At 42.0% G+C, this 22,991-nt stretch overlaps 1 protein-coding gene across 1 annotated transcript in view; it reads left to right on the forward strand.

Moving 5' to 3' along the window:
* LOC140714255 (wings apart-like protein homolog) overlaps positions 1 to 22,991 on the forward strand; it is a 182,146-nt gene that overhangs the window by 107,627 nt on the left and 51,528 nt on the right. The window contains exons 8-11 of the mRNA XM_073025311.1: positions 12,085 to 12,196; positions 13,763 to 13,987; positions 15,906 to 16,017; positions 19,560 to 19,657. Of these exons, the coding sequence (XP_072881412.1) occupies positions 12,085 to 12,196; positions 13,763 to 13,987; positions 15,906 to 16,017; positions 19,560 to 19,657 (547 nt within the window). The remainder of the gene's footprint in view (positions 1 to 12,084; positions 12,197 to 13,762; positions 13,988 to 15,905; positions 16,018 to 19,559; positions 19,658 to 22,991) is intronic.

The following is a 22,991-nucleotide window of genomic DNA, read 5'->3' on the forward strand; positions in this document are numbered from 1 at the left end:
TAAATCCCTGCAAAAATATATCTCAAGGTACTACAAAATAACATATGTACTTTGATAATAAATTTTCATTGAACTTTATTTATGGAACCCAGATGTACTTAGCCTACTGGATTTGGGTGAACTGCTGGTAAAGTGCTTGGAATACCCTTAATGTATCTTCTAGCATATTTCAATATTGTTCTAGATTTTTTTTCTTAAGAAGTTCACGTCCAAGACTATTTCAGGTTAAATTATCTTTTTGTATCTGATTTCTAGCTGATACTGCCTATCAATCACCTAACTTTCTGGAGCATTTCATGACTCTGCTAAATTATGCCAGTTGATGCAACTTCTTCTAGTAGGCTGGCCACCAGCAAAACTACTTAGTGAGACATAATACTATCAGGATGCTGAAACGATTATTGTGCTAAGTATGGTGATTCAGTGTTAGAAGCAGATTGCAGAAGAGGTGAGCCAGCATATAGTTGTTCATGTATCTTTGGGCACTGGACAAAAGGAGATTTGGACTAATTGTCATTCTTTAATCGATGTAATTATGCTAAAGCTTCATATATTATGGAAACCTGTGAACATATTCACACTGTACAGTACTCATTGTTACAGAGCATTCAAGTTGAAAGTTTAGATTCACATGGACAGTGGTAACCATTTACTATTGTGATTGATTGTGTTTTAGCAATCACTTAGGGGTTTGTGTATTAAATTGCCAATAATCTGATATCACTGCTGCACTGAGCAAATCTCTGCTTAGTCATTGTGTACTAATTGAACACGGTACCTGGCAAATCCAGCTCAGTTATGACTAAAAATAAACTTAGTAATGGCAGTCGCAGTGCAGCTCACAGTGGAGTTCAGACTTCTCTGTTTTTGTTTATTAGGTTGCTAGGTAATGGTATTTAAGATGGCCTTATTTCACTATGGAATTTCATTTTGGAAGGGAAGATAAAGCAGTTCGGTTTCAATCCACAATTTAGTACTATTAATACATAATGCTGTTGATAGGTGGTGATATATGTTATATCAGTGCCTGTCAGTAGTTACAAGAACATTGTTTGTTAGTGCCAGCACCTTCTATCTTGCTATCCATGATCTCGCATTTGTCATTATGTTGTTGCGTGAATGAAATCACCGGAGAGAATTACTGGTAGATACAAAGCGCCTTCTTTATTCGACAAAACAGGGTACAGCAGGCATCATACCGAGACGCTTTTGGTGGAAAGGTCTGTTGGCCCAACATGGGGCTTGATAATTCTTAACAGTCCCTCCTCTTGGCCCTCCTGGACAAAAATAAATTTGTACCAGGAAAGGCCAACCTAGGAGGATCTACTCAAATAGGGCAGCAAAAATGTCCTGCCTCGAAATCCCCCCCCCCCCCCAGTGCAATACCTACCCTAGTATTCCCTAATCGCTACCTACCAAAAGTTAAGCAGTGAGGCTGTTCCAGAAATTTGGACAAGCCTTTAGAAATGCGGCTTCTTGTGTGTGCCTGTTGGCTCTTCCCCTGCAGACTGATGGCAGCTTAATCACATTCCTTTGTCTTCACCCCTTCATTTTCTGGTTGCTGAAACTCTCTCTCCAGGAGCACCCATGGGCTCTCATTGGTGTAAAAGGGTGGGGTGGCCTCTATGTAAGTGTCTGCAAGGACCTCTCCCCGGTGGCACCCCCTTCCAAGCTGTCCAGTCAATCACTGGCCCAACTGCTGAAAGGACCCAGCTCCGCATTCAGACTGGGGGTGACTGCCTTCAGATGCCGTGTACAGTCTGGAATGCCATTGAAGTTGTGGAGCTTGCTGTCTCTGCTTTAACTTAAAAATCCCTCCCCATCTATTTTTCAATCTTTTCTATTCTATGCTATTAAACTAATCATCTACCTTCAGCAACCAGCCTTCATTACAGAGTATCATCACCATCACACTTTAGCAGGCTATTCACGGTTTTCTGCCTTTGCGTTTCCTCCAGGTACGTTTTCATCAGCTGTGGTCAGGTCTGGCATGGCCGGCTGGTGTTCCTCTCTTAGGTTCTCTGTAATTACATGGTTACTGGGTACACTTGATTCCCCCGCTCTGTCTGTGGGAGAAGCAAGATGGTGAATCATATGCTTTAACCTGAGTCCAGTGTTTCTGCTGGCTGCCTCGCCGAGCCTGCACACAGACACAAGTATCATTGGTTAAGAGTATCATCTGTGGTCCTATCCACCCTGGGGCCAAACCCTGGCCTTTCTGGCAGCACCCTCACCATGACTTGGTCGCCGGGCTGTGGAAGGACTATCTCCTTTCCCTCTGGCTCTCCCTGATCAGAGATGTGCTGCTGTTGTTTCTCTTGTTGATTACAAAGGTCTTTCACATATTGCGTCATTCTATCCCTGTAAGCCCCAGGCTCACTGCAACCCGTAATTACCCCATGATATAACTTCAGTAATATCTGCCTAATACATGGAGGGACCACCGCGACTCCTTTCTCCGCCATCCCTCCTCTTCTGCCTCCACCCTTTCATATAATTTTACTGAACTGGCTTCTGTCATTTCTTCCTGCGCACTTGCAATTTCAATTGCCTCTTGTTCCTCTGCTTCCTTATTCGCAGTACTGTCTGCCCTCAGAGGGACTGGAAAAACTTTGCTCTGGAGACAAGCCATTCAGGATTGTTGCAGGGCCCGACACTGAGATGCAGTTTCGGCATGGTCTTAAGGGTGGTATAGCCTGTTAATGGATATGATCCACTCGGCTTTACTGGCCATATAGGCGAGTTAGTAGTGGCCGCAGCCGCACCAGAGTATCCCTTGGTGTTTTTGTTCCTTCAGTATACCCTGGACAGCTGTCAGTGTATCAGTTTTTATAGGGTACTGCTTATGGGGTTTATACAGACCCTCCTCCATTTTAACTGGGTTTATCTTTACTCGACCACAATCTTGCTTGTGTGTAGTCCACACTGCTGGGAACCACTGACAAAGTAACCCATAGACACCATCCTGTCTCCAGTCTCTTGTGATTGGGGTAGCTGCGACAGTTCTAGCCAGTTCTATTCCGTTGGTTGTACACGTTTGCTGCCCCTGACTTGTCCATATTATTTCTCCCTTTCCTGAATCTATAACAGCTCCTGCTTCCCTTTGGATGTCTATTCCAAGGATAGTGCCCTCGATATTTGGACATACCCAGAAATACACTGGAAGCTGCACTCCCCCTGTCACTTTGCGACTCGCTTCTTTCTGCTTTTGCTGTTTTCCCAACTACACCCTTAATATAAATGACCTGTCCGGTTGTTGGCAAGGGTAGGTCTGTTATTGATACCGATGCCCCTGTGTCCACTAACATATTGCAGTGCAGTCTCATGAGCGTTTTGAATCACTGCCATTATCTTTCTTCATTGCTCGCATTCCTGATAGTTGCCCAGTACCATCCTGCACCTCCTGGGCCATTCTGTCCCATGTATTTCTCGGGCACCGCTTATACCAACACATGTATATCTTTAGAGTGCATCTGGTGAATTTCAACCATTTCCTCAAGCTTACGCCAGAATTCTAAATTACCACATGTGACTAAGTGAGGGCAACTTTGACAAAATGCTCTGTTTCTCCACGGGGGTGAAGGGCTTACGAGTGGTTGTAATCATTGTCAAGGACTGGCTTGAATCATCAGGGTTCTCAACCTGACGTTGCTTGATCTCAATAGCTGCCATCCCGACAGATATATCTCAATAAAATCTCTCCCTGAAATACCTCCACACTACACAAAATATAAAAGACGGGTACCGGTTAAACTGCACATACTTAAAACTTAAAACTCCTCAATCTGCCACTTTTGAGCACCTGACCTCATGATGCCCGCTGTATTCCTTTGCATCACACTTGCAAAATGTACGCTAAAATGCAGCTCCCCGAATGAGTATACACACCCCCACTCTGGCGCCCCGAACTGTCAGTAACCACCCTCCGCAACTGGTGGCTCCGTCTCACCAAGTTAACAAGCAGTTTCCTCACTTACATAAACACACATGCACGCGCACACACCACTTTCATATCTACCCGTTCAGCTCTCCGCGTTTGTGATACCTCGAGTTCCCGTGTACCACCAACCTGAACAGATCCAAGTGTGAGTGCAATTTTAGAAAATACTCAACCCACTTAGACTGCTAAGGTCGCTGGCCACACAATGGGTCACAAAGGTGTCCCCACTCCTGATATAAAATGTTGTTGTGTGAATGAAATCACTGGAGAGAGTTACTGGTAGATACAAAGCAGCTTCTTTATTCCCCAAAACAAGGTACAGCAGGCATCATACCAAGACGCTTTTGGTGGAAAGGTGCTGGCCCAATGTGGGGCCCGGTATTTTGTTTTGCTAAACACAAAGGACAATTCCATATTTACAAAGTATAGACAATGCTTTCTTTTGAAGCTACATGCAAATTTCACACCTTCTGATTCGCATTCATCCCACAGACGCCAACATCATCTGTGGACTGGGATTCACAGCTTTTAGGGAATACATTATTCCAAATTAAATCCGCAATACATTGTCAAGGAACAGAAGACTGGTAGCCAAAGCCATTTGCTAAATGTAAATGACCTAAACCCAAAATTCATTCTTAACAGTTAAACAGAAAATTTATGAGGATATTACTGGGAGTAGAGGGTTGGACTTATAAGAAGTAGTTGTATAGCCAAGAACTATTATTCCCGGGAGCGTAGGAGGCCAAAGGATGACATTATTGAAGTTTTTTCAGTTATAAAGAGTTAAAAAAAAGAGGTGAGAGTGGATATCAGACTGTTGGAAAGGTAGTAAAGGGGTCTAGGAAATGGCGGACGAACTGAATATGTATTTTGTGTCTGTCTTCACTGTGGAAGATGTAAGCAGTATCCTAGAAATTCAAGCATCTCAGCAGATAGAGTGAGTGTTTTTGCTATTACTAAGGGAAGGTGCTAGGAAGCTGAAAGTTCTGAAGGTAGATAAGTCACCAGGACCAGATGAACTACACCCCAACATTCTGGATAAGGTAGCAGAAGAGATTATAGAGGCACTAGTACAGTTAGCGTGGCTCAGAGGTTGGGCAGATGTTGGAATCCATTATTAAGGATGAGGTTTTGGGGTACTTGGAGGTGCATGATTAAGTGGGCCAAGGTCCTGGTTTCCCTGAGGGGATATCTTACCTGACAAATCTGTTGGAATTCTTTGAAGAAAGTAACAGGCAAGATAATTAAAGGAGAGTCAGTGGATGTTGTTTACTTGGATTTTCAGAAGACTTTTGACAAGCTGCCGCATGTGAGGCTGCCTAACAAGGTAAGAGCCCGTAGTATTACAGGAAAGATATTAGTATTGACAGAAGGTTGACTGACTGGCATGAGAACAAGAGTTGGAATAAAGGGAGCATTCTGTGATTGGCTACTGATGATTAGTGGTGTTCCACATGTTTGGTGTTGGGGCCATTTCTTTACACATTGTACGTCAAGGATGACAGAATTGTAGCTTTGTGGCCAAGTTTGCTGACAATATGAAGATAAGTGGAATGGCAAGTAGTGTTGATGAAGCAGGGAATCTGTAGAAGGGCTTAGATTGGGAGGTTTAGAAAAGAATTGGCAGATGGAATATAATATAGGGAAGTGTAGTGCGGATTGAGTCAGAGGTAAAGAAGGCAAATACATTGCATTCATTTTGAAAGGACTAGAATATAAGAGCAGGGTTGTAATGCTGAGGCTTTATAAGGCATTGGTCAGACTGTACTTAGAATATTGTGAGCAGTTTTAGGTCTCTTAACTAAGAAAAGATGTGCTGGCATTGGAGAGGATCCATAGGAACTTCATAAGAATGGTTTTGGGAATGAAATTCAAGATTCAAGATACAAAATCTTTATTGTCATTCTAACCGTACATCAGCTCTGCAGGGCAGAATGAGACAGCGTTTCCCAGGAGCAGTGCAATCATAACATAACAAATGCAACACTAAATAATAAACATAACAATAAATAGTAAAACACAACAGCCACATGTCAGTTAAGAACAAGTTATGTGTCTAGTGCAAGTTAAAAGTGTCCAAAGCAGAGTCAGGTAGAGCAGCTATTTAGCAGTCTGACTGCCTGTGGGAGGAAACTGTTTAGTAGCATTGTGGTTTTAGTTTTGATGCTCCTGTAACGTTTACCTGATGGCAGAAGAGCAAACAGTTCATGGAGAGGGTGTGAGGGGTCTTTAATGATGTACCGTGTCTTCTGGAGGCATCGACTCTGAAAGAGGTCTTGGACAGAAGGTAGGGAGACCCCAATAACCTTCTCTGCTCCCCTAACCACCCTCTGCAAGGCTTTTTTGTCGGCAGCACTGTAGCTGGAATACCAGGTTGTGATGCAAAAGGTCAGCACACACTCAACCACGCCTCTGTAGAATGTAGTTAAGATGTTAGTGGGGAGTGATGCTTGTTTAACTTTCCTCAGAAAGTGCAATCTCTGCTGGGCTCGTTTCGCAATCCCAGTGGTGTTCCTGGACCAGGTGAGATTGTCAGAGATCTGCACCCCAAGGAACTTGATGTTTTCCACTCTCTCCACTGTGGAGCCGTTGATGCTGAGGGGTATGTGCTCAGGCTGAGACCATCTGAAATCAACGATCATCTCCTTGGTTTTGGTGACATTAAGCATCAAGTTGTTGTCACTGCACCAGCTCTCTAGGTGTTTGACCTCCTCCCTGTACATTGTTTCATTATTTTTGCTGATGAGCCCCACCACTGTGGTATCATCAGCAAATTTAATGATCAGGTTCTCCTTGAATCTGGCTGCACAGTCATGTGTTAGCAGTGTAAACAGCAATGGGCTAAGCACACAGCCTTGTGGGGATCCAGTGCTCAGTGTGATGGAGTCAGAGATGTTCCTGCCAACACGGACTGACCGTGGTCTCTCTGTCAAGAAATCCAGAATCCAGCGACACATGACAGTGTTAAGGCCAAGCAGCGACAGTTTCTCCACTAGTCTCTGCGGGATGATGGTTTTGAACGCTGAACTGAAATCAATGTATAGGATTCTGGCATAAGTGTCTTTGTTGTCCAAGTGAGAGAGAACTGTGTGCAGTGTGGTGGATATTGTATCCTCCGTAGAGCGATTTGGACGATAAGCAAACTGTAGAGGATCCAGCGATGAGGGGAGGCTGGCTGTGATATGAGGCTTGACAAGCCGTTTAAAACATTTCATCACTATGGGGGTCAGGGCAATGGGACAGTAATCATTCAGACAGGCTACAACTGATTTCTTTGCTACAGGGATGATTGTGGAGGTTTTGAAGCATCTGGAGACAATGGCTTGACTAAGGGAGATGTTGAAAATGTCTGTCAGGACATCTGCTAATACATCAGCACATTCCTTGAGCACACGTCCAGGGATGTTGTCGGGACCTCCCGCTTTTCGTGGGTTAACCCTGGCAAGGGTCCTCCATGTTTGCTCTGAATCAATGATCGGAGCCGGCTGGTCAAATGGTAAGAAGGGACTGGCTCTCCCCCTTGCTGTAGTGTTTGATGCTTCAAAGCGTGCATAGAATTTGTTAAGCCTGTTGGGAAGAGAGGTGTCGCTCTCATCAGTTTTCTGCCTGATCTTGTAGTCTGGCAGAGCTTTAATTCCCTGCCACATCCGTCTGGTGTCACCTGTGTCACAGAAGTGTCCATGTATTTTGCCCGCATAGGCCCTTTTCGCTTTCCTGATCCCTAGTGAAAGCGCAGACCTGGCTGAGCGAAGCGTACTGTAGGCTGTGTCACGGGCCTTCAGTAGTGAACGCACCTCTGTTGTCATCCATGGCTTTTTATAACCATGTGCGGTGAAGGTTTTCATCACAGTGACATCCTCCATGCATTTGGCTATGTAGCTGATTACTGCCTCCGCATACTCCTCAATGTCTATATGGTCATCATAGGAGGCTGCTGTTTTGAATATGTCCCAGTCTGTGTGCAAAAAACAGTCTTGTAGTGCTGAGGCTGCTCCTTTTGGCCAGACCCTTATCTGTCTTTTCTCTGCTCTCACACGTTTAAGCAGTGGTTTATATGCTGGTGTTAACATGACAGATATGTGGTCAGAGTGGCCAAGATGGGGGCAGGGGACTGCTTTGTATGCCTGTGGTGTGTTTGTATAAACCAAGTCCAGTGTGTTGTCTCCCCGGTTTTGAAATCCACATATTGCGGGAATTTGGGGAACATAGTCTTTAAGCTGGTGTGGTTAAAGTCCCCAGCAATCACCACAAAGCTGTCAGGATGTGTAGTCAGTAGCTCACTGATGGCTTCATGTAGGCCTCCCAGTGCTTCGTTAGCATTAGCCTCAGCATTGGCACTGGGAGCTACGTAAACAGCTGCCACATGCATGATGGTGAATTCCCTCGGCAGATAGAATGGCCGGCATTTCACAATGAGAAATTCAGCCAGCGTGAGCAGTGTTTAGCAGCTACTGTAGCGTTCACACACCAGTCTTTGTTTATATAAATACACAGACCTCCTCCTCGGCTCTTGCTGGAGCTAGCTGCCTCTCTGTCCGCACGAAACGATGTAATTCCCTCTAGCTATATCACCGCATCCAGTATGTTGTCATGGAGCCAGGATTCCGTTAAGACATATACACAGCAGTCTTTAAATTCCTTGCGTGTTTCTCTCAGCAGATGCAGCTCTTCCAGCTTGTTGTTGATGGAGCGGACATTTGAGAGCAGGAGGGACGGTACCGCTGGCCTGGTGGGGTTAGCTTTTAGCCTAGCATGGATGCTGGCCCTCTTACCCCTCCTCTGTCTTCTCTCACAGCGCTTTCGCTTCCTCCTCCCTCGGGAAACAACTGTCTTGGTAGCGGATAGTAGTCCGTAGCGGTGTAAACTGTCCATGTCACACCAGAACTCGTCAGTTTTTCAGACATAGTATGCCCTGATGTTAACGAGCATATTCCGATTGTATGTTATGCGTCAAGAACAAACAGAATAAACACTAGATACACTTATCGCTCCATGAGGGGCCGCTGCGTCCATGCGCACCGTCATCATGGTGAATATTTGAAGTGCATTTAATGGCTTTGGACCTGTACTCTTTGGAGTTTAGAAGAATGGGGGAGGGGTGTCTCATTGAAATCTATTGAGTATTGAAAGGTGTGGATGTGGGGAGGGTATTTCCTAAAATGGGTGAGTCTAGGTCCAGAAGGCATAGTCTCAATGGTGTGTTGCCCATTTAAAATAGATGAGGAATTTCTTTAGCCAAAGGGTAGTGAATCTGTGGAATTCATTGCCACAGGAAGCTATCGAGGCCAGGTTTTTGAGTATATTTAAAGCAAAGGTTAATAAGTTCTTGATTAGTCAGGACATTAATGGTTAAGGGGAGTAGGCAGGAGAATGGTGCTGAGAGGAATAATAAATCAGCCTTGATGGAATGGTGAAGCAGGTTCGATAGGCTGAATGAGCTGATTCTGCCCCTAGGTCATTTGGTCTTTTTCTGAGGGAAGGGGAGTCCAAAATCTGTGGCATGGTTTTAAAGTGAGAGTGGAAAAATTTGAAAGGGATCTAAGTGACAGCAACACCTTTTTCATACAGAGGTGGTATGCACCAGATACAAGCTGCTAGAAGAAATGTCAAAGGCAGGTATAACTACAACATTTAAAAGACATTTTTGGCAGGTACATTGGTAATAGAGGTTTATAGAGATATGAAGCAAATTCAGGAAAATGGGATTAACTCGGCTAGTTGACATGAGAGTTGAGCTGAAAGGCTGTATAGCTCTATAACTCTGTGATATACACTTAATTGGAAAAAGTGCAAATGTTTTGCCTCTTCTTGATGGACTGTTTGGGCTGTTGGATGGTTGGAGAGGAAGAAGTTTAAAGAGCAAATGTTATTTCTCCAATGGTTGCATGTGGAGGTACTGGGAAAAGGGAGTGATGGATTGATATGGAACAGTCCCCTTGATGCTGAAAGAAGGAAGGGAATAAAATGGGTTGGGATTCCATCAAATGGAGTGGGCAAGGAAATCCAGTTGTGCGAATTGTAGGAGAGGGGTGAGAGCAGGAAATGAATACAGAGATGAATCCCTGTCAACTATAGTAGAGATGAAGTTCCAGTTAAGGAAAAAGAAGACATCTTAAAATCGCTGCCATGGGAAATCTCGTCATTGGAGCAGATATGGCAAAGTTCAAGATCACGTTTAATTGTCATTCAACCATGTATGAAGACCCATGAATGCAACCAAATGAAACAGCATTACACTAGGGCCAAGATGCAAAATACAGTATCAACAGTCATACATAGCTCAAGGTACATATAGCACAGATAAGATATCAGTAAAATATAGTCCAAGACCCTGAGTCCATGGATATTGTAGCATTCTGTGGTCAAGTACAATATGGTTTGTCTTCTTCCAAGTGAATATTAGGGGAGATAAAAGAGTTGAAGCATAGGCTTACAGAAAGCAAGATGGAAAGAGGTTCAGTAGAGACAGCTGTGGGACTCAGCTGGCTTATAATGGGTATTAGTCATGAGCCTATTTACCGGAATGTATGTTGATAAATCAAAGGGAAATTGCACATGTGTATTATTCATGTGAAAACGAGTAGGATGGATATTACTAGGAAAATTAATGAAATTTCACATTCTGGGTGTGTAGGAAGCAATGTCAAGACACTGCAATATAATGGAGTAAAGTGAGGGCTGTTTAATAGAACGGAAACAAGGATTGTTTCACAGATGCCTTGAAGAGGGATGCACAACTTGGGGCCCACAATAGTTCACAAGGCTGTACTTTTTATCTTGGTGCAAATGAGTCAAGTTCAAGGTGAGGTTGTTCTTATAAGGGAGAATTCAGTGGGTGAATAAAAATGGCAATAGAAGGGGACTGGTTGGGCCTCTGTTGAAGAAGGAAGTGAAGGGGCCTTAACTCCCCTTGAATGAGATGATATAGAATTATATACATGGTAAAAGTTAGTAGGTCGGCATCTGGAAACTATCCAAGCGGTATCATGGATGTAGGTGGGAAGAGGCAGGACAAGGGAAGGTAGAATATTTTAATGAAAGAAGAAATAAGTTTTGTGGGGTGAATGTAGGCTGAAATAGTGGGTCAACCAGGATCATCGTAATTGTGGACGGCTGCAATCTCCCCTCCCACAGGGGAGGGGGAAAACAGGCAGTTTGAGATTGTCAGATGTTGATCTGCAGATGAAGTGAGGTTGGTCAATAATCTTGTGTTCAGTAAGTTGTGGCCTTTATGCGGAAGTGTCTGTGCTGATACTTCTGTGAAAGATACTGGTGAATCAAACTACCACAGCACTGCCTGTGGTGAGCAGATTTTTCCAAGTTTGGGGTGGGAGATGGAATAAAACACTAGCAGGAGAATATTTGAGATAAACAAAATAACATCTGCATTTAATGATGAATCAACAAAGGGAGGGTAAAAAGACAATTGGATTGTGTAGTCTGGAGACAGGAGATAAGGTCTTCAATCCAGAGTGAGGACTTCAAGTGAAAGAAATGGCATGGTGCCAGCACTCAGTGGCATGTCAGATGGTGACATTGGGGCATGAGGTCAAGCCTCTTCTGAAGACTGTCCTTGAAAAGAGGAAGAGGTGATGAAAACGTAATGGGGTGTGACTGTAAGGAGAATGGATCAAAATACAGTGAAGCGATAGAAGGATCTCAAGGAGAACTGCAATTCAGGAACTGTTGGATTTTGCAATATTTGATGTCGGAAAGAAATAAAATAGTTTATTTGTTGAAACAATTGAGCACCAGATGTAATATACTAACTGTGGTCTCAGCATTGGAGAAACCAAAAAGGGAATTAGGTTACTCCTTTGCAAGAGAGATTCTATTTGCCGTTTACTTTAATTCTTCCTCTCACTCCTACTTTGATCTGTTTTCAGCCTTCAGAGTGCCCAGTGTAAGTTTAAGGAACAGTACCTATTCTTTGTCTGGGCCCATTTGTGACTAAGACTCTGAAACACTGAGTCAGTTTAACTTTTCACAGGTGCTGCTTGAAGTGTGGAGTACTTACAGGGTTTCCTGTTTTTGTCTTAGATTTCAGCATCTCAGTTTTTTGCTCCAATTCATATTGTAGTTTTTTGCTCCTGAGAAGGTTCATACCTCCCTTTAAGTCTTGCATTTGCTTTCTCTTTCAGTATTATCAGCTTGGCCACCAAGTGTGCCATGCCCAGTTTCCGAATGCACCTAAGAGCTCATGGGATGGTAGCCATGGTCTTCAAGACACTGGATGATGCACAAAAGAACCAGGTAAGATCTTCTCAATATTTACAGAAAGTGTCTATCAATGACAATTTTTGTGGCACATCATTTAAGTTCCAAAGTATGCAAGTATTAGACTTGAATTTACATGATTAGTTAATTAGATGGGCTTATGAACAGAGAGGGCAGGAGAGATCTAAAAAAGAGAATGCTGGACCTTATAGCTTTGACAGCTGAGATGTGGCTGGCAGTGGTGAAGTAATTAAAATCAGTGACAGGCATAATAAGTAGAACTGGAAGAGCACAACAATCTGTAGGTTAGAGATGATTTGGAGTGTTGAATAGTATAGAGTTCAGACACAAAGTATTCTTCAATTAAATGTTTAGCATCAGGTTTATTAGTACTGGCATGTAGTACATGCACATGTATATGTGCAAAAACAGTGAGGTAGTGTTCATGGGTTCATTGTTCAGAAATCTGTTGGTGGAGGGGATGGAGCTGTTCCTAAAACATTGAGTATGTGTCTTCAGGCTTCTGTACGTCCTCTCTGATAACAATGATTGGTGGTGTTCATGTTATTTTAATCCTTGAACCAGTGTATGCCATTAAGCATGGGAACAGTGGATGAATGATCACAGCTGATGATTTCTGCACCTGGATGCCCCCATCTCTCTGTTCCTTGGTGGCTCCCATTGTCCCATCATTCTGAAAGTTCACTCTGATCTAAGTGGATAATATTGAATTGCATCTGTAATGATTTTCCTTTTTACTTAATCTGTCAAAATCCTTTGATGGGTTTCTGCTCCTAACTAAACAGCTTGCTCTTTCTCCTGATTGGGAGGATGGAATTACTTTTCCTCTGATGTTCAGGTCCTCCGCTTCTCATCTGGAAACTCTGCGGTATGCTTGCCCCTTCATTTTACAGATTTCTGACTTCGATTTAAAAATAATGTACATCAAAATGTACACATACCCAAATTCACTTCTTCATTGTCATGCTACATAATTGAATATATATAGTAATACTGAATATGAAACAGCATACACTATCCATTGACTTGCTGTCCACAAATCCATATACTGGCAAGGTCTGCCACGCATTACTGGGAACATTGGTAATTATGGTGAGTTCTTTCAGAGCCCTTTCCTATGGAGTCTGATGAATCCTATTTGACAGTGATTACAGGGATATCTTGTGCTGGCAGATAGTCAAACATCACTAGTCGTGTGTAATTGGAGTCAGGATCAAGAACTTGAGTAGGTTTGCATCCTGAACCAGGGTCCAAAGTATAGGCTGAGAGTGTGGCTAGGTTCAAGAATTCCAGAGGTTGGGAACATGAATAGGCTTGTGACTCGAGCCAGAGTCCAGAGAGAGTGCTTGTATGTTTCATCTTGCAAGCATATATATTGATATCCATGCGGAAGTTAAACACTGTATGTGGTTGGCAGTCTTAGTGGTACTGCCAGAGGTCTCAGAAATGTCACTGTCTTTGTTGTTGTTCATTGGAAGTCCACCCCTAGTGAGAATTTGGTGTACTTGCTCAATGTTCTACTTTTTAAAGTGTGTGCCCATTTTTTGAGTATCTCTCACAGATTTTGCATTGAATTGTCAGAATCTAGCTCTTTGCACGGCTGCACTAATGTACATCCTGAGCCGAGACCGACTGAACATGGACTTGGATCGAGCCAGTCTGGACTTGATGATTCGCCTCCTAGAGTTAGATCAGGACCCATGCTCGCGTCAACTGAATGAGAAAGAAATGAAAAAGATAAAAGAGAAAATCCGCAAGCTCTGTGAGACTGTTCACAACAGGCATCTGGACTTAGAGAATATCACGGTAAGACGAAACACCTTTGTATGTATCTTTATTCCCAGCTTAAGGGAAGTGCTTTCTTTACATCCAGTAGCTTATTTGGTACTTCCTGAAGTCAAAGTGTTGCTGTAGATAACTGCTACGCCGTAATTTCTTTGTCATCTAGTATTTGCTCATATTCTTGACTCAGCTCAGCCAATACTGAGTTGCTGCCTACCAAGTTAGTAACGTACAAGTGAATATAATGACCCACCTTGACTTTTTACAAACTTCTCTATTCTCCTGGTTACCATTTGAGTTTTGCTGTTGAGAGTCAGACAGGAGCATTGCAGCAAAGCCCAACTAATGCGACATTATGGCAAGTCCATGAATTTTTTTGTTAAAGCAGCACAGTGATAACAAGGCTGTTAAATTACTATAGTCGTAATCCAGGGGATAATCTCACCAAGTCAGCTGTGGATATAAAATCGTTCAGCAATCTGGAATTCTGTGAAGAGATTCTCATTGATAACAATGTCAACATAACAAAAGATACTGGGTAGCTCTAAAATTTCATGCTGTTCACCATTATCCTAATTGGTATGAAAACTGCTTTGTCTGGCCCATTTGTGACTCAGAGCATTTGGGAATGGACAGAAGATACAGTTGCATTTGTCTCCTTTTTCACTGTATGCTGTTATTTTGGAAGACCATTTACACAAAAGTTTCTTGACAAAACATCAGTTAATCAAAGTGGGCATTCCGCACTTGTTGCCAAGGTTGACTGACAGTTGGCACTTGAAGTTGCTGGGGTCACCTTGTGAATGGTGGGTGGAGGGGGAAGTCGAGCTTGTCAGCAGAGATGAGGGTGGAGGGAGAAGGAGAGGATGCGTATCATGGAAAGAGGAGGAGAGTGGTGTGTTTGAAATGTCTGGTGAATAAGGGTAGAGAGGCTATTATTTGGACCTTTTAAAGAGAGTGTGTTATGGAAGAAATTAATTGACATAGAGGAGGAGGGTCCCACAGGATGCAGATGGGTTGGAGGAGGAAGCTAATCATGAGAGAAGGAATGGTGAAGTTACAGATGAAAGGTTACAAGAATGCAAAACAGCTAGGGGAGGAAAGAGCGACAGGAGACAGAGTTCAGCTGTCGCCAGTCTTAAGTTGTGGGAATGTGCAACTGTTCAAGAGATGCAGCCTTTCTGTGATTCCACATTCATTTTTGAAACAGAATTTCTGCTATACCACCTCCCTCCTCATCTCTCCCTTTTCTTTAACTCTACCTATCATGTTCTTTTGAACATGGGAGGTCATTTGAACTGGATAGTTGAAGTTATTCATGCCACCATTTAACTGGTTAGATTGTCTGCTTCACCACCATTAAATCAGGAATTTCAGTACATTCATCGAGCATTTATATTCCAAATCTTTAAACCATAACTGTTAATTATCCAATTACAAATGACAGATAAACTTGTACAATTCCATTGGAAAATGACAGGTTTGTATTCTGGGTGCATTGTGCTACTGCTAGCTAGCTTTATGTATTCTAGCCCACTGGCATTTTCAGTATTTCAGTGCTACCAGTAATCATCGAGGTTTATGGGGTTAAACAATGCAAACTACAGCAGTACATGGCAAAGATGGGGAAAGTTAGTCCAAAATCAAGATTTCCTTAACCATTACCGGCCAGGAAGGTCAAGTGACGAGGCTCAATTGATGTTGAACTTCAAATGATCATTGTTCATTTCCATGGCTATCATACTCTCATATGATCTGGGAGGGGGAGAAAGGACACATTTCTGTCTGCTTTCATTATGGATGATGTCTGATTAATGTCTACTGCTTGTATTGTCCAACAGAATATTACATTATTCTGTGAGACCAGAGGCAATTAAAGTGCTTACAGGAATGAGATGTGCCTTTCTTCCTTTTAGATCTAATTCTGTTTTCTTTTGGATAGACGGGACACTTGGCAATGGAGACACTGCTCTCCCTCACATCCAAACGTGCAGGAGACTGGTTTAAAGAGGAATTGAGACTCCTGGGAGGATTGGACCATATTGTAGATAAAGGTACATGTCTACACAATGTACAGTTAGAGGGAATATTATTATGTTTGTGCAATCGTTACACAGTTGCAAGAAGTTTGTGAACCCTTTGCAGTTACTTGGTTTTCTGCATTAATTACTCATAAAATATGGTTTGATCTTCATCTGCGTCACAATAATAGACAAACAAAATCTGACAACTAATACCAGACAAAAATTATACTTTTCATGTCCTTATTGAACACATTGTTTAATCATTCATAGTTCAGGCTGGAAAATGTATGTGAACCCTTGTATTTAATAGCTGGTAGAATCTCCTCTAACAGCAATAACCTTCACCAAATGTTTCCTGGAGCTGTTGATCAGACTTGCACAATGGTGAGGAGGAATTTTAGACCATTTCTCCATACAAAACAGTTTCAGTTCATCAATATTTCTGGGACACCTTGCATGAACAACCCTCTTCAAGTCATCCCACAGCATCTCAATTAGGTTAAGGTCTGGTCTCTGACTTCGCTATTCCAAAGCACAAAGTTTCTTCTTTTTAAACCAATCTGTTGTTGATTTACTCTTGTGTTTCGGATCATTGTCTTGTTGCATCATCCAACTTCTATTAAGCTTCAGGTGATAGACTGCTACCCTGGCATTCTCCTGTAAAATGTCTTGATACAATTTTGAATTCACTGTTCCTCAACAATTTGCAAGCTGTCCAGTCTGTGAGGCAGCAAGGCAACCCCAAACCATGATACTCCTTCCACCATACTTCACATATGGGATGAGGTTTTGGTGTTGGTGTGTAGTGCCCTTTTTCCTCCAAACATAGTGGTGTGCATTTCTGTCCAGCAATGTTTTTTTAGAGAGCAGTGGTTTCCTCCGTGGTGTCCTTCCATGAACGCCATTCTTTTTCAGTGTTTTTCTTATAGTGGACACATGATCAAAGACTTGAACAAGTTCTAGAGATTTCTGCAGTCTTTTGCTGTTACCCGGGTTCTTTTTCACCTCCTTCAGCATTGCACATTGTGCTGTTGGTGTGATCTTTGTAGGACACCCTCTTCTCGGGAGAGTAGTAGCAGTACTGAATTTCCTCCATTTGTAGCAAATTTCTCTAACTGGACTGATGAACACTCAGGTGCTTTTGAAGCCTTTTCCAGCTTGAGGCTTCTCTGCAATTCTTCTAAGGTTCTCTGAAAGTTGTTTTGATGGAGGCATGGTGGACATACACAGATCTTTCTTGAGAAGAGCTGGCTCTGTCCGTAATCTGACTTTGTTTTTTTTTATAGGGCAGGACTCATAAAATGTGGTCTGATTTTCATCCCAAGTCACAATAACAGTCAAACACAATCTGCCTAAACTAATAACACAAGCAATTGTACTGCTTCTTATCAATATTGAATATATTACAATCCACACCTCCAATCTCATCTCATTATTGGAACACCTGGCTCCAAATAGCTTTTGTAGAAGGCATTACCCCAGAGGTCCACATACCTTTTCAAACCTAGACTGTGATTATTTAAATGGTGTGTTCAATATTGATGAGAAGTACAATTGTTTGTGTTATATTAGTTTAGGCAGATTGTTTGTTATTGTGAATTAAATGAAGTTCGACCACATTTCATGAGTAATTAATGCAGAAAACCAGTTATTGCAAAGGGCTCACAAACTTTCTTGTAACTGTATACTAATGTCCAAGTTTTGAAGCTGGTTTGTGGTATCTGTTATAATCAAGTAGGCACTATTTTGCAGTGTATGCTGTTGTTTGAACTCTTTAGCAGTAATTAGGCTTTTGAATTTTCATCAATATCCTTTTCCTGTTTAGGGATGTTCACATTTTAAAATTAAAAGGCAATTATCTGCAGATACTAGAAATCTGAAATGTAAAGAGAAAATGCTGGAAATAGTCACAGGTTTACAGCATCTATGAAGAAAGACACCATTGTGCAAGATCATCAGCTTCAGTATAAATTCTGTTTCTGTCATCAGTTGCGGCCTGAAAATTTCCAGCCTTTTCTGCTTTTCTTCATCAATTTAGTGTGGATGTCTTATCCAGGTACTATTTCTATAGCTTGGTAGCTCCAGACATTATTGTTCCATTGAGACCTCCATTCTAGTTAAGTACTAAACATGGTGTATTGTTGGAATCGCCCACACAATTTGAACAATAATAGTTGAACATCCAGCATCTGGCTATAGTGGCTGCTTGTCCATGCATGAGTATAATACACTGTGCAGTAGAGTATATCAGGAACAGCTGGCTATTCCTCCTTATAGATGTGTGCATCTGAGTTAGTGCTGTTAGGCATATCTGCATGCTGGATGATTGCCTTCATCATTTCTGAAAATGATTGAACGGCTTGTCACATGAAGAGTGTTTTAATAGCTCTCGGCCTGAATTCACTAGAATTCAGAAGAATGAGGAGTGACCTCATTGAAACCTTTCAAATGGTGAAAAGCCTTAGAGTGGACGTGAAGATGATGTTTCCAATGGTGGGGGTCTCAGAATAAAGATGCGTCCTTTTAGAACCGAGATGAGGAGGAATTGCTTTAGCAAGAGAGTAGTGAATCTGTGGAACTCCTTGCCACAGGCAGCTGTGGAGACAAAGTCTTATGTATATTTAAGGCAGAGGTTCATAGATTCTTGATGGTCAGGGTATGAAGGGATATGAGGAGAAGGCAGGAGAATGGGCCTGAGTGGAAAATTGGATCCACCATGATGAAATGGCAGAGTAAACTTGATGGACCAAGTGGCCTAATTCTGCCCCTATATCTTACGGTCCTATGGTCTTGTCATTTCACAGCTAAACAATGGCTCTTAGTTCCTTGGCAGCACACAACTCTGGATTAGTCACCGAAGAGTTCAGCTTCATTGTCCTGAGTGACCAGTATATAATGTCATTGGTAGCATGAAGCAGTCTTTAGTGTCCTAGTGGACAGGTATGTGGTTCAGGTCTCCCATCGTGTTTGGGTGGCAGTTAGTCTAGATGTTTTCTGGATCTTTGATATCAATGAGCAAACAGAATATCTCCAAAGAGTGGGTAGGGGTGGACAGAAGAAATCATCAAACGGACACCCATATGAAGTTTGGGGTGAGGGGAACCTATAGTAAAGGTGGTTCTGGTCTTGAGGAGCAGCCTTATGGTGATGTGGAGAGCTGGTTCAGGTCTCCCAACCTGATCTTGGGCTCATTTGAGGAGCCCTATTTCAGGGAGTCCTAGCTTCCCATACCTCTTTATTAAGTTAATCAGTGAAATAAAATTAATATTTTTGGATCTGTTCTTGTTTCTTTCTGAAGAATTGTGAGTTGGATTTATTGCAAAAAAATTGAACTTTTTAATTCTATGAAGGGATCTATACTTGACAGTTCAGTGGATTTTGAAACACCAGGAATTTGTGATCTGGCATTGTGTGCCTTTTACCTTCCCAGTGGGGATTTTAGACTAATTTTCATTTGGGTAATTTTTCTGGGGTTGAAGCTCAGTTTCTTGATCAGTTACTTTATTGTTCCGTTAGTTTGAGAGGAGAACAAGTTAAACCTAACCAAGTTAATTCTTATTCTGCTTTAACAGTAAAAGAATGTGTGGATCAGTTAAGTGAAAATGAAGAGGAGGACAAACTGGTTGCATCATTATGGGGCGCAGAGCGCTGTTTACGTGTGTTGGAAAGTGTAAGTGTGACATTGATGCACAGCATCCATTTTTAATTTGTATTTTGAGCATAACACTCAACAGTGTTTGACAGAATAGAGGAATGTTTCTTCCAAATATGTAAACAGCATCACTAAATATCAATTCCTTGTCTGTACTGTAATTGGTACACAGGGGCTCCATTTATACTCCTTTCTGATGTAAGCGTTCACAGAAAAAAAGGCTTTCAACATAGGAAGAGATAATTTGGCACATCCATGCCAGTTCTCAGCAGCAGCAATCTATCTCGTCCCACTTACCCACGGACCTTTTTCTCTTCAAATTTTAACCCGGTTTTCCTTCGAACACTCAGACTAAATCCACCTGTACTACTGTCCCTAAAGTGCTGCTCGCATTACATAAAGTTTTTCTTCATCTATTCACATCATTAAAAGCAGTCATCTTGTCAAAAGTGAGGTGCCTATGTTATGTACCCGTGGGTATCTTGTACTTGTCACGTGACAGTAGTGTTGAAGCTATACTGGACTTAAAGTAGTGGTCTTGTGATGGTGGAGTGACGTCATTTTCCCACCAGTAGAGGTCATGTGACAGTTTTTTTTTACAGTGTATAAAAGGAGGACCCCTCCCTGTGAGGAGGGGCAGTTCGTGGCTGGATTTGCCATTTTGACTCCATGCCACTGCGTGGTCCAATATTATGATGCAGTTTGGTTGAAAGGTGGAGTTTTATTTAATGCCTAAAGTTTAAAAGGTCATTGCCAGCAGTTTCTTTATAATACTGCCAGTTAAAAATCAGTGGAGAGTGAAGATCGGAGTTCGGGAGTTAAAAGATCGAGGAAAGTCGATTTCGACGGTGAAACAGGTTCGACCTTGTTTGATCCTCATTCGGAAGGAATTCGTTGGCTGTGCCCATGGTAACCCCTGCAAATAATAGCAGAAAGGGTTGGTTACAGTTTTGTCAAGGAAAGGTCAGTGCCTTTAAGCCGTTTCATTTTCATCTTCGTAAATTCTCCGGGAAAAGTATAGTTCGACTGGGAACCGCAGCAACACGACGTGGAAGAGAATTTAAATCATCTTAAAAGTCTCTCCTTTAATAGACTGTAAGCATTTTGAACTTTTGCAGTACTACTTTGAAGAACTGTTTTTGCAACATCGCTTTAAGAACTGTTTTCGCTTTATTCCTTTAAGAACTGTTTAAGCTTTATCGCTTTAAGAACTGTTTAAGCTGCTGCACAGCAGCTGATTTCCGGTTGCGTTAGTCGTTTGTTTACTTTTTGGGGTTTGTTTCTCAGTGATTAATAAATGTTTTATTTGTTATCAAAACCCTGCCTCACTTATATATTTATTGTTGCTGAATCCGTAACACCTAGAACTGGACTCTGCACCCCATATGACACCATTCTAGTGTTTAAAATAGTTCACTAAATTCATTGTTCTTGTATTTCATGCCTTTCTCAATCTGCCATTCCATTTGTATTTATATTCTCAGATTGTTTGTGTTCTTTTACACTGTGTGGGATTATACCTTTCAAGTTACATAATTTCTCCTCCTTCCATATTATTAAATACTTCACATTTTTCTGTTTAATTTTCAGCACAGACTAGATGGCTCAAAGGGCAAGTTTCTGTGTTGTGTTTTCAGCAGCCACATGGCCTTTTTAATCCCATGAAGCCCGTACGTGTTCACATCCATTAGAGTCATAGAACACTACAGCACAGTAAAAGGCCCTTCGAGCCTTGCAGTCTATGCAGGCCTGGCTTTCTGCCATCCCATCTACCCTCACCAGGACCATAGCCCTCCATACCTCCCATTCATGTACCTATCCAAGCTCCTCCAAATGTTATAATTAAACCTGCATCTGTCATTTCCACTGGCAGCTCATTCCACACTCCTACTAAGTGAAATAAAGCCCCCTTAGATTCTCCTTATTTGTTTCAACTTTCATGCTAAACCTATGACCTCTACCTTTAGTCTCACCTAACCTTAGGGGGAAAAGCTTGCAAGGATTCATCTATTCTATACCCTCAAAATTTTGTATACCTCTCAAAGTATGCTATATTTCAAATTATTTTCATCTAATTTGAAAATTATGTCCCTTGCATCCAACTGCAAATCATGATATAGCCTAAGAAAATTGCTGGTCCCAGTACCAAAACTGAGGAACATCACTATGTTCGTCTGAAAAATAGCTGTCTCATTGCTGTTTTTTTGTCACTGAGCTAATTCTCTTTCCGTGCTACAATAGCCATTTTAATTCTGTGGGTTTTACTCCTGAGGTAATCCTTCAAATATTTATTGGTATACAACATGGAATAGCCTCTTCTGGCCCTTCGAGCCATGCTGCCCAGTAATCCCCCAATTTAATCCTAGCCTAATTGCGGCACAATTTACAAGGATCAATTAATCTGCCACCGGTACATGAGAGGAAACCGAAACACCCAGAGGAAACCCACACAGTCACAGGAGAGAACATACAAACTCCTGGCAGGCAGTGACGGGAATTGAACACCGATTGCTGGCATTGTAAAGCATTTTGCTCACCACTACACTACACTTTTTTGAAAGAAATGTGCACACATTCAACTGAACTTTACTCCTCAGTTCTTCTTTAATCTGAGTTATCTCTAATCAATCTAGAGTTGTCCATCTGACTGTTAATTCTGTCCCTCATGATCATTGCTGAAGGTACTTCCATTGAATGAAGCTGCCTGGACTATCATGATGAGTTTATTCTTGCACCCTTCTTGTTTTGAGCAAGTATTTGCAATTCCCCAGTCTCTAACCATCAACATTGTACCATCAGATGTTTGATAAGGTTATGGCCAATACTAATGAAATTTCCACACTCACTCAGCTGAGTTGCTTTCTATTGACTAGATGATTTATCCACTCGTAGTTTTTAACTCATCCATGCCCTCTGCTTCCATGATTAGTTTTTTTTTGTTTCTGTTTGGTCACATCACTCCTCTTTTCCTATTTCCATGCTTTTATGGGTTTTTTGTTTTGGATACCTCAGATGCTCTGCCTATTAATCTAGTACTGTCTTGTTGACTTCTAAACATGTTTTCTGATAGGTCTGGCTATTAACTCATCATCTGTCAAACACTTATTGCTTTTACTTCTGTCTTCTCAGATATCCAGGGAGTACAAATACCCACTTTGTCTCCCTCTTGGGAAATGATCTAGTGGAGACCTTCTTAGTTAACTACTTTTCTTGCCAGTCTTTAATTCCAATTTATCCCACCAGATCGCTCTCATCACTTTGTATCGATCCCTTCTCTGGTTGCTGTATATCTTGGTGATCAATACTATTTTCCATTATCTGATCATTGTTTCTTAAATGTACCTCCCCTGAT

Source organism: Hemitrygon akajei, chromosome 21, assembly GCF_048418815.1.
Source record: "Hemitrygon akajei chromosome 21, sHemAka1.3, whole genome shotgun sequence".
Classification (NCBI taxonomy): domain Eukaryota; kingdom Metazoa; phylum Chordata; class Chondrichthyes; order Myliobatiformes; family Dasyatidae; genus Hemitrygon; species Hemitrygon akajei.